This window comes from Mustela nivalis (genome assembly GCF_964662115.1).
Source record: "Mustela nivalis genome assembly, chromosome: 3".
NCBI lineage: Eukaryota > Metazoa > Chordata > Mammalia > Carnivora > Mustelidae > Mustela > Mustela nivalis.
Window position 1 is genome coordinate 46,756,059 of NC_139022.1, and position 15,742 is coordinate 46,771,800.

The 15,742-nt window shown below is 42.3% G+C and overlaps 1 protein-coding gene across 14 annotated transcripts in view; it reads left to right on the forward strand.

The window, feature by feature from the left end:
* GRAMD2B (GRAM domain containing 2B) overlaps positions 1 to 15,742 on the forward strand; it is a 112,446-nt gene that overhangs the window by 85,668 nt on the left and 11,036 nt on the right. For 11 of the 14 annotated variants that reach the window (XM_082724917.1, XM_082724915.1, XM_082724922.1 and 8 more), the window contains exons 3-8: positions 2,524 to 2,635; positions 5,613 to 5,679; positions 6,600 to 6,703; positions 10,712 to 10,807; positions 13,196 to 13,267; positions 13,367 to 13,447. In XM_082724917.1, the coding sequence (XP_082581043.1) occupies positions 2,524 to 2,635; positions 5,613 to 5,679; positions 6,600 to 6,703; positions 10,712 to 10,807; positions 13,196 to 13,267; positions 13,367 to 13,447 (532 nt within the window). Of the gene's footprint in view, positions 1 to 393; positions 437 to 2,523; positions 2,636 to 5,612; positions 5,680 to 6,599; positions 6,704 to 10,711; positions 10,808 to 13,195; positions 13,268 to 13,366; positions 13,448 to 15,742 lie in introns of all 14 variants that reach the window. The other 3 variants (XM_082724924.1, XM_082724920.1, XM_082724925.1) reach the window with 1 other exon arrangement.

A 15,742-nucleotide genomic window follows, 5' to 3' on the forward strand; every position in this document is an offset into this window, starting at 1 on the left:
GTGCATGGCTCAGGGGGCCACCTACTTCCTGGGGGCCGGAGCTGGAAGCCAGCGGCAGTTTGGTCATGAGGCTGGGGCAGAGGAACAGGCCGTTCTGAGAGGAGCCATGGTCCCTGGCACTTTCTCAGACTCCAGTTATGTCTTTGCTTTCACACGGAAGGAAGAAGTAGGAACTTCAGCTTGCTTTTCTTGCCCTGAAAAAGAGAATGGGTGTACCTATGGTCAGTTTCGGGAAGTGTGGCCAGGGATCTGTGCTGGGTGGTGTGGGGGAACTGCTCTCCTTCCTCCTCCCTGAGACTGCATCTGTCAGAACTGCTCCTTTGGGGTCTTGTGGCCTCTGCTGAAGGGTAATGAAGTAACTCCTGCCTTTCCCTTTCCTTCCTGGCTTCCCAGCCCATTCCTTCTCTCCAAATCCTTACTTCATTCAAGACCAAGCGTAAGTCTCATCGCTGTGCCTGAGATTTTTCTTTTCTGGCTTCCTCGTTCTCTCGTCTTCAGTTCTGCATGGCTGGCTTGACACATCTCACACCTATAGCTGTTTCCTGTCTGAGCATCTCCCCTCACTCACCACTCGAGTCTCTGGGCAAAGGCACAAAGTATGTCGTTTCTTGAATCTTTTACCATTACTGGCTGGCTCCAGTGGGTGCTTGGAAAAAGTTGCTTTGACCCCGCCTCCCCCAGGCTTCGGATGAGAAGCACACTCATCGTGAGAGTGGCTTATTAAACAGTGTGGGTGAGTTGCCTGTGTCGTAGCAGAGAGCCCCCCACGTGCTTTACTGCTCTGCTCTCACTGTCGGGAAATTCCTAATTTTTGAGTAAGAGGCCAGACATTTTCATTTACACTGGGCTTTCCGTCCCCTTCATAGTCACCTGTGAGAAAAGCGAGTACCACAGTTCTGAAGACACGGAGATAGCAATGCTATGTAAATCAGCAGCCCTCCTCCCCCTTTCACAGAGCGCTGTGCTATGCAGAAGTCCATTCTGCTGGTGGCTCTTGAATTCGTCAAGGATACAGCTGCCCTCCTGGGTGCATTTGCTGAGTCCTTCAAGAGGTCGTTTCCTTGGCAATTCCATTGACATTTACTAATGTGAACCAGTAGAGGTGATTAAATCAGATTAGTGTCTAGTATAAATAGTAGGTAATTTGACATTTGTAAAAAAAAAAATAATTTTATTTTGGAGTACAGTCTTTACTCATAATTTCAAAGAGAAAAGTAATTGCTAGAATTCAGAAGGAATTTGTATCTGTGAATGGTTTCAGTGGTCAGTAGCTAAGTCCAAATCTTCACCTGTGGCTAGAGCAACTTGGATCCAAACTGTTGGGGCTGGCAAGGGCCCAAAATATCCAATAGCCTGTTTTTTCATAGCTGAGAGACCCAGAGTCTAAAATCTGACATCAGTCATTTCTGTCTCTGAGTCGTACCCTCAAACCTCCTGAATTACTCAGGATTCTTACATCTGCTTTGGAAAAAAAAAAAAAAAAAGGAAAGATTCTTACATCTGCTTTGAACCAAATAGTAGTTTTAACTGAGCCTCTTTGTAAGGAATCATATTGTGGAATCATGAATTTCATGTGCTATTTTTCCCAATAACCAAAAATAATCCCACATAATTGTATCCTAAAAGTTGGTCCTATGTAGACCTCAAAAAAATCATACATGCATTCTACTTTGAAATGATTCTGCATGTCTGTAGGCCTGAAGACATGTACAAATTTGCATATGTACTCAAACGGAGAGCCAGGATCAGAGTCACCTCAGAAATACCTCTGCCCTCACTAGAACAAAGGAAGACTTGACTTTAAAACACATTCTTCATTTTTATCCTGGTTTCACATCTGTTTTCCCCACTGTGGGATGTTTTGTTTCTCTTTTCCTCATATCCACTTCCTGCTCATCCTCTGGGACCCAGTGTATTAAACCCAGATAGATAGTGCTATTGAGCCCCTCTTCTCTTATCTCCTGTTGGACTTTGTATCTCTCTACCTGCCCCCAATACCCCTGGTATGTATTATTTGGTGCTAAATTTTGTACTGCCTTTTAAAAAAAGATGTCTGATGAATTCTTGGGCTCCTTAAGGAAAAAGACTGCCTTGTGTGCCTCCTGACTTTAATACAATGCCCTCCTCAATTAACACATGTTAAATATTAATGGAAATCTGAAACAAAAATATTCTTTGCTTGAACTATAGCTGTAGTTTTGTTTAATAATTTGCCTGCTCCTTTTGACTGCTTAAAAGACTTTTGAGATGGTATACTGACCTTCACAGTTCAGCTGATACTTCTCCCACAAGTTCACATTTCTCCAGTTTAAGATTGCGGCCTCGTGAAACCATCCCAGTCTCCTACACACTATACTGTGTAAATGCTTGCAGAGTATCATGAGTGATCACCAAGGTCGAGAAGAGAAAAACCAATGTCAGGTTTTCTCATGCGATTGTATAATAATCAAGATTTGTCACAATACAGTCAATGAATAGCATACAAAATTCATCTTACAGACTCCCTGGATTCTCTTTCCTCAGGTCCAAATCCAGTTTTGACGGTACCTCTTTAGCAAGTGACAAGAATGACTGTAAAGCAGAAAGCAAAAATGAATCTAAGATGGACAGGAAAAAGTATTCGTCTTCCAGCCAGGTAACTTGGGAAGGCAGTGTGCGTCATGTCACGGCAGGGACACTAAACCCAAGTGTGCATCTCCCTGTTCGTCAGGACTCCCATAGGCAGGGGTGGTTGGGAATCTGGAAGAAAGAAGAGATTGCCGTTCCTTTGGTTGATTTTTAATCAAGATCATATTTCCCCACTGACCTTTCAGTATATCCTGGGCAGTGGTGGGTTCCACACCGTGCTCCCTAACTCTGACAAGCACCCTGAGAGCAGGGAACAATTTGGTCACATGCTGGTCTAATAATTAACTGAGACCAGGAGAGCTTTGATAGCCTTGCATTAAAATAAGAGTCTGATACAGCACCTGTATGAATGAAAGGCTCCCCAGCTCCACTGGGGCTGGGGGGTTGAGGAACCTATGAATGGGATCATGATTCTTGTCCAGGAGTAGTTCAGTTCTGCTCTCAAACACCCCCAGATGGGTGTGAAAGTCCAGTTCAGTGTCTTAGAGTGGGGAATACTTACTGGAGTCAATGGTTTGAAGTGGTTATTGACACTTCACCCCTAAATACTTGAATATGTTTTTCCTAAGAACAACAACAAAAAACACATTGGCACACACAAGAAATGTAACTAAACAGTAAATATACCAAAATCGTGTTAACTTAAAATCCATTTTGGATTTCCATAATTGTCCCAGTAGTAAATGCCTTTTTTTTTTAAGATTTTATTTATTTGACAGCTAGAGAGAGCTCAAGCAGGCAGAGTGGCAGGCAGAGGGAGAGGGAGAAGCAGGCTCCCCCCTGAGCAGGGAGCCTGATGCGGCGCTTGATCCCAGGACCCTGGAACCATGACCTGAGCTGAAGGCAGCCACTTAATGAATTGAGACACCCAGGCACCCCTGTGGAGGCCTTTATAAATGTTTTTTGCCCCCACCCCCCGAATCCAGTCAGGAGGCATGATTGCATTTATCCATTTATCTCTTGTTTTTAATATAGATCATTCCCACCACCTATTTTTTTTTCCTTTTATTATGTTCACATTTTGGGGGCGCCTGGGTGGCTCAGTGGGTTAAGCCTCTGCCTTCGGCTCAGGTCATGATCCCAGGGTCCTGGGATGGAGCCCCGCATCAGGCTCTCTGCTCAGCAGGGAGCCTGCTTCCTCCTCTCTCTCTCTGCCTGCCTCTCTGCCTACTTGTGATCTCTCTCTGTCAAATAAATAAATAAATATTATGTTCACATTTTTGAAGAATCCATGTTTCAGGTGTTTTTGTTTCATGAATTTTTTTTCTTCTTTTGGGCCCAGGTTTTTTGGGGGGTTTTTGTTCGTTTGTTTTTTAAGATTTTTTATTTATTTGTGAGCAAGAGAGAGCACAGCAGCAGGAGCAGCAGGCAGAGGGAGAAGCAGGCTCCATGCTGAGCAAGAAGCCCAATGTGGGGCTCGATCTGAAGACCCTGAGATCATGACTGAGCTGAAGGCAGATGCTTAACAGACTCAGCCACCCAGGCGTCCGTGGCCCAGATTATTTTTAAAATCAAGTCATGTAGCTGATTCTCACTGTAGCCATTAAAAATAAAAAAATAAATAAAATAAAATAAACCTCAGGAAAACTCCCATGAAATACTTAGCTTTAATCCAGGTAATGTTGTGGATACTGAATGTACTTTTAGGAAGCAGCATGAGGTGACCTACTTTACATGAGGTGTTTGTAGAATAGCTGACTTGTGGGGACCATCTTTCATCTTCATGACCTTTCTAAACTCTTCCTTAGAGCAGTATTAGGGCCAGTCCTGTCACTGAGACCACTCCTAGTTTGGATAATAAAACATGAAGGGCCTGCTTATACTATCTCTCTGTTCGGCTCACAAGACTTTTTTTTTTATCAAAAGCATCCTGTCAGGCAGGGGTCCTGTGGAAGGAGGACCAGTTCTACCTCTTAGCTGTGTGGCGCCAGTTCAGTGATTCAGTTTCCCTGAGGCACACTGTCCAGACCCATGGAATGGGGACACCAGTTCCCCAGGTTATTTTGGGAATGGTATTTGTAAAGGCAAGTTACCAAATGGAAATTGCTGGCTGTCCATTGTTGTTGTCACAGCTGTCTAAACACATGTCTTCTTACCGCCCTCAAGAGTTCTCTCCCCCTGACACTGACTAAGGAAATGCTCTCACAACAAAAGTAATGAGAGTGACAATACCAGGTGGTAGGTTTTTCAGATGAATTGTACCATTTAAGCCTTATGGGAGCCCTTTGAGGCAAGTAGTGTATTTGTCCTCTGACACAGAAGAATTTGAGGCTCAGCAAGGCTCCCTCACTCGGCCACAATCACACACCAAAGGAGAGGTGTAGTCAAGACTTGAACTCGGGTTTATCTGACCCTTCAACCTCTGCCCCCCTCTGAAAGTCTTTGTATCTGGAGGGCTCTGAGATCTGCTGCCTTCCCTGGTGAGATCCCTTGGAGTTTCATGCCATTTGTTATTAGGGACATCCTTGTCGAGCCACCTGGGCAGAACAGTGACCACCAGCTATAGCATGGTCACGGATGTCTGTCCAACCAGAAGGTCACTAATTTTTTTGGAAAATGAAACCTTGTGCCCTGCCCACTCTGAAGGCTTGTATTGAAGACTGTGAGGTCAGAGAGAAGGAATTCCTAAAGCGACTGTATCAAGGGAGGGGAAATTTGTTAGGTTATTTATTTATTCATTTATTTTAAAGGTGTATTTATTTATTTTAAAGATTTATATGAGAGAGAGAGTGCAGGTGCATGAGCTGGGGGGAGAGGCAGAAAGAAAGAGAATCCACAAGCAGACTCCCCGATGAGTGCAGAGCCCACCGTGGTGCTCGATCCCAGCACCCTGAGATCACAACCTGAGCTGAAATCAGGAGTTGGACTCTAATGGGCCAAGCAACCCAGGCATCCCTTGTTTTGTAATTTAAATTGAAGTCAAAATTTACAGTGTTTCACCAAGAAATGTGAGTGGTGATGCATGTGTTGTGTTCTCATTGTAGTACAAGGCCAATATGCACTTCCACAAGTTGTTCCTTGATGTCCCAACTGAGGAACCACTGAGGCAAAGTAAGTTCTGGTCTGTTTGACTTAACTTGAAGAGATGCTAATTGGTTTGGGGGTAGAAAGCGGCCTCCATTTTGGGGCTGAAGCACCCAGGGGAACAGGCTTTTGAAAGTCACAATATAACAGTGGTGCCAACTTCATTCAGCTGTCACCAAACACCTGAAGGAAAGTAGACCAGGAAACTGAATTTGTCCTCATAACAGGGAACACTCTAAGAGGATTCCAGAATGATCCCCTCACCTCTGTATTGATGGCTGAAATGCACTGTGCATGGGTTGTCCTGAGAGTGAAGATCACGAGACTGGAGAAACAGAGAACACTGGAAGAAGGCTGAAAGGAAGCACAGATTCTAATGCGCAGATGTGTCAATCCCTAGATGATGTGGGGCGCGAGGATCACCCCCAAACATCCTGCTTAGCATGCCAGTGAAGACCTCTGCTCCTCTTAGGTTCATTAGGACCAAGGTTCCATTCTGGCCTCTCAGTATACCCATGTTAAGCAGGAGGCTGGATTCCTGCCATGAGGCCCAATCATGTGGGTCACATGCTCTTCCCACACTGAGACCATCAATTTCCAAAGGAGTCATTAGTGACGGTCCCAGAGTAGGAGGGGCAGGAATGCCAACACGAGCTCAAGGTGACACGCTTCCTTAAAAAGAGGATTTTGAAACTCCATTCTCAAACTCTCGTTTGTAGTGCTAGACTTGCCTGACCATTTTGAGTTTCATACCAAAGCATGTCAGACTTTGAATTAAAAAACAAACTCTCATGCCCATAGCTTTACTCCACGGAAGACAAAGAGGGGAAAGATCTTTTGAATATGAGTATATTATCTCTGCCAATCCTGAGTCACCAACATATTTACGGAATTTTTATTTCATTTGGAAATTGCAAGTCCTCTTATACCTGTGTCTGTTTTCCCAGGTTTTACCTGTGCTCTACAGAAAGAGATATTATACCAAGGGAAGCTCTTTGTATCAGAAAACTGGATTTGTTTTCATTCCAAGGTCTTTGGAAAAGACACTAAGGTTGGTATAATTTTTTAAAAGAAAGCTATGCACTTTATTATATGTTGTGAAAGTCAAGTTTGTTTAAGTGTAGCAATGTTGATAAATATTTACTCTTGTTATACCTTTATGTCTTTATTTCCCTTATCATAGTTCCAAATATTACAGATTCTAAATACCTCTAACTGATACTAACTTCCCTTTTCTCCTAAAGACCACTCTCAGTTTATTTCCTTATATACATAGATCTCTACCACAATCATACACTCAATCCTTACCCAGATGTCACTAGAGAACTCTCAAAGTTGTCCATTTGGAGAGCGTGCCATCATTTGTTTCAAAGACATATATTAAACCCAAGACCATTTTTTAAATAAATACCGATTTTTACACCTTGTTCCTATCACATCAGACATGTAGAAAAACAGGCTTAAAGGAGCTCATTTTGTACCATAACCAGCTCCAAAGGAGCAGGAATTAGAACACTTAAGGCCTGGTCTGAGAGTCATTGTCCACATTCCCCAGTGGACAATGATTGACAAGTTCTCATTCTCATTAAACAGATTTGGGGGAGCACAGGCCCAAGACACCTGAGCTGTTAAGGAGGATAGCCTGGAGGAATTGGCAGCTTTCCCAAGCCACTCCTTCCAAAGGGAGGACCCTGGGACTATGTCATAAGAAGGAAAAAGATAATACCATCCCACTGACATTCTTTCCCTTTGACCTGCAATGTCACACCACAGTCCATTCAGGCCACCAGAACAAGGAGTCTGAGAAACTCCTTAGGTTTGCGTGACCTAATGAGTTGTTAATCCTTCTGAATCATAAACGAGCTGCTTTAATATTCATGAAGTTGCTGACTAAAAACTTTTTGGGCAGTAGTTATGTTTTATTTAAATATTCTCCCTAAAGCCCCTGGCAATCTTTAGGATAATGACTATGTAACAAATACAAGGGAAAATTCTTGATTTTGTTGGTGTTGGGTCCGCCGACTAGCACATTGTTCTGTAGGTCAGACATGTTATTTTGATGTTGTTCTGTAATTATGTAGAGTTGTGTTTCGACAAACATTTTGATAAATATGATCACCTGAATCAGTATAATGCAAAACAGTATTAAGCAGTTTATACCGGATTTCTAAACTGCTCAGTTGTAAGAACTTGTTCATGGAGTAGGGAAGGGATTAGGTAGCAGGAATCTCCACAGTTTTTGGGGTTTTTTTTTAAAGATTTTATTCATTTATTTTACAGAGATCACAAGTAGGCAGAGAGGCAGGCAGAGAGCGAGAGTGGGGAAGCAGGCTCCCTGCTGAGCAGAGAGCCCGATGCGGGGCTCGATCACAGCACCCTGGGATCATGACCCGAGCCAAAGGTAGAGGCTTTAACCCACTGAGCCACCCAGGTGCCCCAGAAATCTCCACAGTTTAATGTGATAAGATAATTCCCAGGAATTTAGAGCCAATACCTCTGATGAAAGCAGCAGGGCTGGAGATATTAGTGAAGGAAGAATGAGTCTTTGTTAAGGGATGGGGGAATTCTTAAACTCAGTAAGTGTACTTTGAAGCTAATATGATCCTAGCAGTGGTTTTAAAATCCATTATCTACCTAAAAGAGAAATGACCAGACCAAAAAAAGAGAAAAGGAGTGGCCTAACACACTGGTTTTCCAAAAAGGTAGTAGCGGGGTTGCTTTTGCATGTGCTATAGCTAATCTAAGAGACAAGGGGTTAAAAATCATCAGGAGGTAGGAACTTAAGAACTGTAGTAGTGACCTGTACATTTCTTCCCTTCCCAGGATGGTGGCAAGGAGATTGGGGCCACAGATCTGTGGCAGAATTCCCATACTGCCAACAGAACTGGGTCCAACATGATCCTGCGTAAACTAAAGGCAGTTCACAATTCACTCTCGGGAGGGAAATTCTAAGCACCCTACCCTGGAAAAATATTAACAAAGTGCAGCCTTAATGTAATCAGGACATTTTGGTCAGTCTGACTGCATTTTCAGATACTGGTAAAAGTAAATGCATGGATCATATCCCATCTAGACTCAAACTGAAAAATGATTTATACTTTATTTCTCACATGTGATCTGGTTGTCATTTTATACTTATTAAGCAGTTGATTGAAAACTCCTTAAGAGTGTTCCATGCCTTAGATTATGAAAAAAACCAAATGTGTAGCCCCTAGTCTCTGTGCACTTGTGCTGCTGCTCAGAAACAAAATGGTTTTTAGGAAATATCTCATTAAGATTAGCCCCTCATTCTTCCATAGTCTTCCCATCTGGAACTTGGAGGGGCAGTAGAACATCTCTGTCTCATAAACCTAAATACAGGAAAGACAGTATTCAGAATTAAAAGCTCAGTTTTCTTCCTTCAAACTGACAGTACTAACCTAAGGCCCTCCTCTTCCCCACTGACCTTGTTGCTCTCTTCTAGAATATGTGAAGCATTTTTACAAGATAATGTACACTTGAATAAGTGTATCTGTGGAGGGAGTCAGTTCATTTTACCGTGGATGCAAGTGACTCTTTATCATGATTAAAGTGATATGGCCCGTTTCTCTTTGTAACCAAACTGGCTTGGGGGATATAAAAATATTGGAACATCTATTTTTCATGTTATCTGGTACATGCTTGTAATACACTGGATGAAAAAGAACCCACATTTTGGATTGGATTGATTCAGATTCTCTCATAACCCATTTATGACCTTGGACAAGTCACCTACCTCTGTAAACACATGTCCTAGTCTCTTAGAGCATGTACTTTATAGGACTGTCCTAATTAAAATGACACTCTCATCTGTTCTAAATCTCTATTGTTCAAACCAGAGAAGTTGTTTAAGTTCTTTTATTTCACTTATCCTCTTTTTATAAGACAAATGAGGAAATGAATGACTTTTTTTTTATTATTTAATGTGGAACATTTCATGAATTTGCACTCATCTTTGCACAGGGGCCCTGCTAATCTCCTCTGTATCATTCCAATTTTAGTATATGTCCTGCCAAAATGAGCACAATACATTACTTTCTTAATGAGTGCTAGGTATTTTCCATATATTACCTCACTGAATCCACAGAATATCCTGGGAAGCAGGAGAGATTATCTCCATTTTACAAATCAGAAACCTGAGACTTAGAAAGTGTGGTTTGTAAGACCGAGTAGGTCATGCAGATAGTATGGACTGTAAAAAGTAAAACAGCCAGTGGTTTTATCAGCAAAATGGGTTTATTCAGGAATGGGAGAGAAATCGCACTTTGAGCCATGCAAAGCTCTGGCAAACCATATGCAAGTCGAGATCAAAGGAGAAAAATATTAAATTATAGAGCAAAGGAGGAAGTTGGGAGGGGTTTCTTTGGACATAAGCTCATTGAAGAGAATTGAGCGTTCATGCCTTCTCATTGGCTGAGCTTGTTGCTGGGCAAGGAGAAATCCTTCCTTCCTCTGGCTGGGGTGGGTAGTCAAGTGGGCTTCTTCCTGTTGGGATCTGCAACTGAGGACCAGAAGTGGTACAGGAGAGCTCCCCATTTAGGCGTCCAGATTGCATTTTAAATAAGGTTTCCTTTATTCGCTTTCACGAAAGTAACAACTGAGAATTCAGATCCCGGACTTTCTGTCCAGTAGTGATTCCACTATAACAGCATCAGTCAAGGTTTTCCATACCTGCGTATGTATAAGGATAGATGAGAGGGAGGTGTGTGGAGATTAGCCCTAGGGGGATGGCCACAAGCACTCTGTTTCTGTAGAGCCAGGGCCTACCTTTAAGATGACTGTGCATTTTGCATTCATTGCCTTGTCTCAAGATCAAGGTTTTTCACCCAGCCCTTCGAGTAGAATTCATGAGGCAGATTTACCCTCTGGCTTTGGAAGCAGAACTTGGAGGAGACTGGCTTTGTTCCTGGAGGCTGGAGAGCTCCCTGGTGGTTTTGGATTTCTTCGTTAAACTTTAAAAAATTTTTTTTCGTCCTTCTACATGAAGATTTGAAGTCATGTTCAGTGAACACTCAACCAGTGTGAACTGATTCTGTTTCAGATCTCTATTCCGGCGTTCTCAGTCACCCTCATAAAGAAAACCAAAACTGCCCTCCTCGTGCCAAATGCCTTAATTATAGCAACAGTCACAGACCGGGTGAGTAGGCCTCGGAGACGAGGGCGCCTTCACTTTGTCCTGTTTGTATAGTGTTTCCCCTCACAAGGTGCTTTATTCTAATATAAATTATTCTATAATAATTGTTGGCAATTTTGCGTTTCCTGCTGACTTAATTCTACTTGCTTGACCAAGGTCAGAAACGGAAAATTCTTTCCTAACTCCCCTTTCTCTAGTATCTCTTGGAAGAGGCTAAACTGATATGTTGAGTTTCTTTAATATTTAAAACCACCACCACTGCATTGTTGAGGGGATGAGACTGAAGAGTCTCTGGGACCCAGAACCTTACTCGGTCCTTCACCAGAGCTATCCCCGATCTATGAACCCGGTGCTTGCCATGTGGGGTCAGCTTCGGGACCAGTTTCGAGCACCTCTTTGTTTCCAGGTTGCATCAAGTACTGTTCTATATAGAAATTCTGTATTTCTCTTGACTGTTGAGCTGCCCCACACATGTGTGACCGGATACTTGCATCGATAGTGGTGTTTATTTCAGTTTAACCAGAAAGAGGGAGTGGAATAGTTCGGTTACTCATTTCTCACTTGAAATTATTATTATTTTTTTTAAGATTCTTACCCACTATTTCTATGTAAGCATAAAAACTGCATTCCATTTCCAACCTTACTGGATAACTTGGAGAGGGAAAGAGGGTAGAGGAAAAGATAAATGAGGCTATTCTGATGAGAGTAGGAAATAGGTTAATATTTTGAGAAAAAAAAAGTTTATAATACGAGTGGCTAACAGGCATTAAGTACTTCTCACCAGGCATACACTAAATGCTTTCCTTCTATTTTCACATTGATTTCACACTGCCACCCAGAAGGGGTAAGTGTTATTAGCCAACTGAGCCACCCAGGCGCTCGGGCCTCAGTTTTCTTAAGCATCTAGACGCCTTTGGCTCAGGTCATAATCCCAGAGTCCCGGGATCGAACCCCACGTTGGGCTGCCTGCTTGGCGGGGGGCATGCTTCTCCCTCTTCCTCTGCCGCCTTCCACTGCTTGTGCTCTCCTGTTCTCTTATTCTGTTAAATAAATAAATAAAATAAAATAAAATAAAATAAAATAAAATCTTTAAAGAAAAGAAAAGAAAACTGAAGCCAAGGGTCACTTGAGGGTCCAACTCTTCATTTCAGCTCAGGTCCTGATCTCAAGATCATGGGATCCAACCCTGCTATGGGCTCTGCAGGAAGGCGGAGTCGGCTTGAGATTCTCTCTGCCCCTCACTTACTCTGTGCCCCTTCACATACTCTGCCTAAGTAAATAAAATCTTCAAAAAAAAAACAAAAGAAAAACTGAAGCCAAATGTGGTTGAGCAGTTCGCCTACTGTTACCCACTTCTAAGTAGCACAGCCAGACCTAGCACCTGGGTCTAAATGCAGAACCCACAGTGTTAACTACTCTGGAACACATACTTTCTGGGAAAACCTATCAAGGGCTCTCCTCCACGAATAAAAGGGATAATTACAAATTTCTGGAAGGGGGCTCTGAAAAGATTCTGTGGCTCAAACAGAGAAAGAGTGATTTTTAATATTTTCTTAACATATGTAACACTTTACCACTTAACATGGGTTTTTTTAAGATTTTAGTTACTTGAGAGAGAGAGAGATCACAAGTAGGCAGAGAGGCAGACAGAGAGAGGGGGGAAGCAGGCTCCCCACTGAGTAGAGAGCCCAATGCGGGGCTCCATCCCACGACCCTGAGATCATGACCTGAGCTAAAGGCAAAGGCTTAACCCACTGAGCCACCCAGGCACCCCCACTTAACATGTTCATGGTAAATTCATTTTTCCTTATGTCATGTGTCTCCAAATTCCTTCTCTAGACTGATTTCACTTTTTGCCCATCACTTACATTTACATGCATCCACTAGAAAAATCTCCATATTTGTACAAGGGAGAATCTGAAAGTGGCTTGAAAAAGAAAGGAGCCTCTAAGAGCCTCTAGGAAATTCTTAGTGGAAATCTAGGTCAGAACAGATAAAGAGGACCCTTGGGAAATGTTAAATACCTTAAAGGTGGGGAGGAGTGGCGGGAGAACAAGCTTCAAAGAAGATCTAGCAAGTATCACTAGCCTTTTTTTAATATTATGACTTTTTTTTTTTTTTTTTAAAGCCTGTGTGTGCTTGTTTGGGGCATCTGTTTCAGTGCCTTAACACCTTCACATTGCTATTACCTAAATGGGGTTTGAGGGGTTTTTTGCCCTTGTGGGGGAAGAGGTTTGGTTTATTATGGAAATGGAATTTAAAAAAAAAAAAATGTGTGGGTGAATGAGTCTTTCCTTTGAAAAGGAAAAAAATTATATAAAATTTTTTGCACACTGAACTCTCACGTGTTTCCACGCAGTATCTGTTAATAATGACTATTTTGTTTTCCAGTACATATTTGTCTCCTTCCTCTCCAGAGATTCTACTTACAAGCTACTGAAATCTGTGTGTGGACACTTAGACGTGAGTACAACATCCCTAAGCCTCAGTTGCTGTCTCTCTTTTCTATTTCTGCTGGTTTCCTAGTTGATCTAGTTTTTCATTTTGTTTCATTAATTTCAGAATACGAGCGTCGGGAACAGTCCCAACCCATCTTCTCTTGAAAACAGTTTCCGGGCAGACCGCCCTTCATCTCTGCCTCTGGTGAGTTGCCTACGTAACAATCTAAAAGCCACAGAAAGGGAACGTGTCCCACAATGACATTTCTCCTTACACCAGGATCAGGGGACGGAAGTAGCGTAGGACCTTAAAATCTGAGGTCAAATCTGAAGACAAGGGCATTTCTGTGCTGAAGAAAAGGGGGCCATAGGAGGCCATAAACTTTTTTAAGGTAACTAAAGAGCCATCCTAGAAAAGAAACAGGATAGTGGGCTGTCTGGGTGAGCAAGTGGTCAGTGGAGATGTTTGTAAAATCTTGCTATCTTTGCTTGTCAGTGTTTTGCAATTGTAGAAGAACTCTTTCACCAAGTGAAAGAGATTTTTTTCCCCCTTTAGATTTTGTTGACTGAATAGTAAATCTCCAGTGGAAAGTAGTTCCCCCCATTTTTACCTATGATGCTGTGATGTCAGCCCAAGAGAGTCCTAGCCATATTTATTCAAGTCCTTATTCCCAAATTGATTCCTGTTAAATACCAGAATACCTTGAGTGCAATAGTATGAGCCCATGGCTCTCACATCTACAAATCTTCTGAGAGCTATTAAATAGTACAGGGACTGAAAACATGTACACATAAAAAGTCGTCCAAGAATGTTCACAGCTGGCACACCTGGATGACTTAGTCAATTAACTGTCTGCCTTCAGCTCAGTTCATGATCTTGTTGTCCCAGGACTGAGTCCCCCATCGAGCTCCCTGCTCAGCAGGGAGTCTGCTTCTCTCTCTCTCTCTTTCACTCTCACTCTTTCTCTTTCTCTCTCGCTGACTCTCAGGTGAATGGATAAAATCTTTAAAAAAAAAAAAAAGTTCACAGCTGAACTGTCTGTAATAGCCAAAAAACAAACAACTCTAATGTCCATCATCTGCTGAATGAATGAATAAAATGCCGTATGTCCATACAATAGAATATTATTTGGCCATACAAAGGAAGGAGTACTGACACATACAACATGAAAGAACCTTGAACACATGACACTAGGCAAGAGAAGCCAGACTCAAAAGGCCACATACGGTAGGATTCCATTTATACAAAATGTCCCAAACAGACACCCTGACAGGGAAAGTAGAGGAGTGGTTGCCAAGGGATGGGGCAAGGGAGAAGTTAGAAGTGACTGCTACTAGGTAAAGGGATTCACTTTGCGGGTGGTAGAAACGTTCTGAAATAAGACAATGGTGATGGCAGCATAACATTCTGATTATTCTAAAAACCACTAAATGGTATGCTTTAAATGATGATTTTTGTATCATTGAATTTTATCTCAATTAAAAAAAAAAAAAAACCTTAGGGAAAAAAGTAGGGAAGTTGTTAAAAAAAAAAAAAACCAAGATGTATAATTTGGAATCCAACAAACTTGGTTTTAAATCTGGGTTCCGCCCAGCTGAGTTATGCCATCAGAGAAGTGCTTTTAACTGCTGTGACTCAGTTTCTTCATCCAGCCAAATGCCAACTTCATGGTGTGGCTGTGAAGATTAAGTGCAGTCATCGGTCTGAAGAGCTTTGCATACTGCCTGATACATGATAGGCTTTCAGTCAGTAATTACTAAATCCAAGAGACTGGAATTCTTCAACTTTCTCTTTCCTATATATTTTTGCATGAAATTGAAATGAACTGAAATGAAATTGAAATGAATTATTGAAACGATCCAAAGATAGCCAGTGTAAGCTGAAAGGCTGGTCCTTTGCTATTTTGCAGCTAACTCAGCTGTGAAAATCTCAGCTTACTTGCACCTCCTGGCAGTGGGGAAGGGTACATTTTAATGACCCCTGTGGTCCCTTCAGTACTTAAGCACTTGGGGGAAACAAGTGGGATAAAAGTTAAACATCCCTGCTTTGTCCCTACTGCTCACACCTCTATCCTCCTTCTATAATTCACAAGTTATAGCACAGCCTCTCCTTTAATTTGGTTGGTGGAAAGGAGCTAAAACTTTGCTTTCAGTGTCTAATTTGTTAAAGGCATTTTTCCTTTCATTAAAATTCCTTTTTTTTTTTTTAAAGATTTTATTTATTTATCAGAGAGAGAGGGGGAGAGAGCGAGCACAGGCAGACAGAATGGCAGGCAGAGGCAGAGGGAGAAGCAGGCTCCCTGCTGAGCAAGGAGCCCGATGTGGGACTCGATCCCAGGACGCTGGGATCATGACCTGAGCCGAAGGCAGCTGCTTAACCAACTGAGCCACCCAGGCGTCCCTAAAATTCCTTTTTTTATACTGTGATTTAAAGAACACCTTTGCATTGAGAACATGGGTGTATAAAACTGTGCTTCTATTTCTTTCCTCCGATATGTCT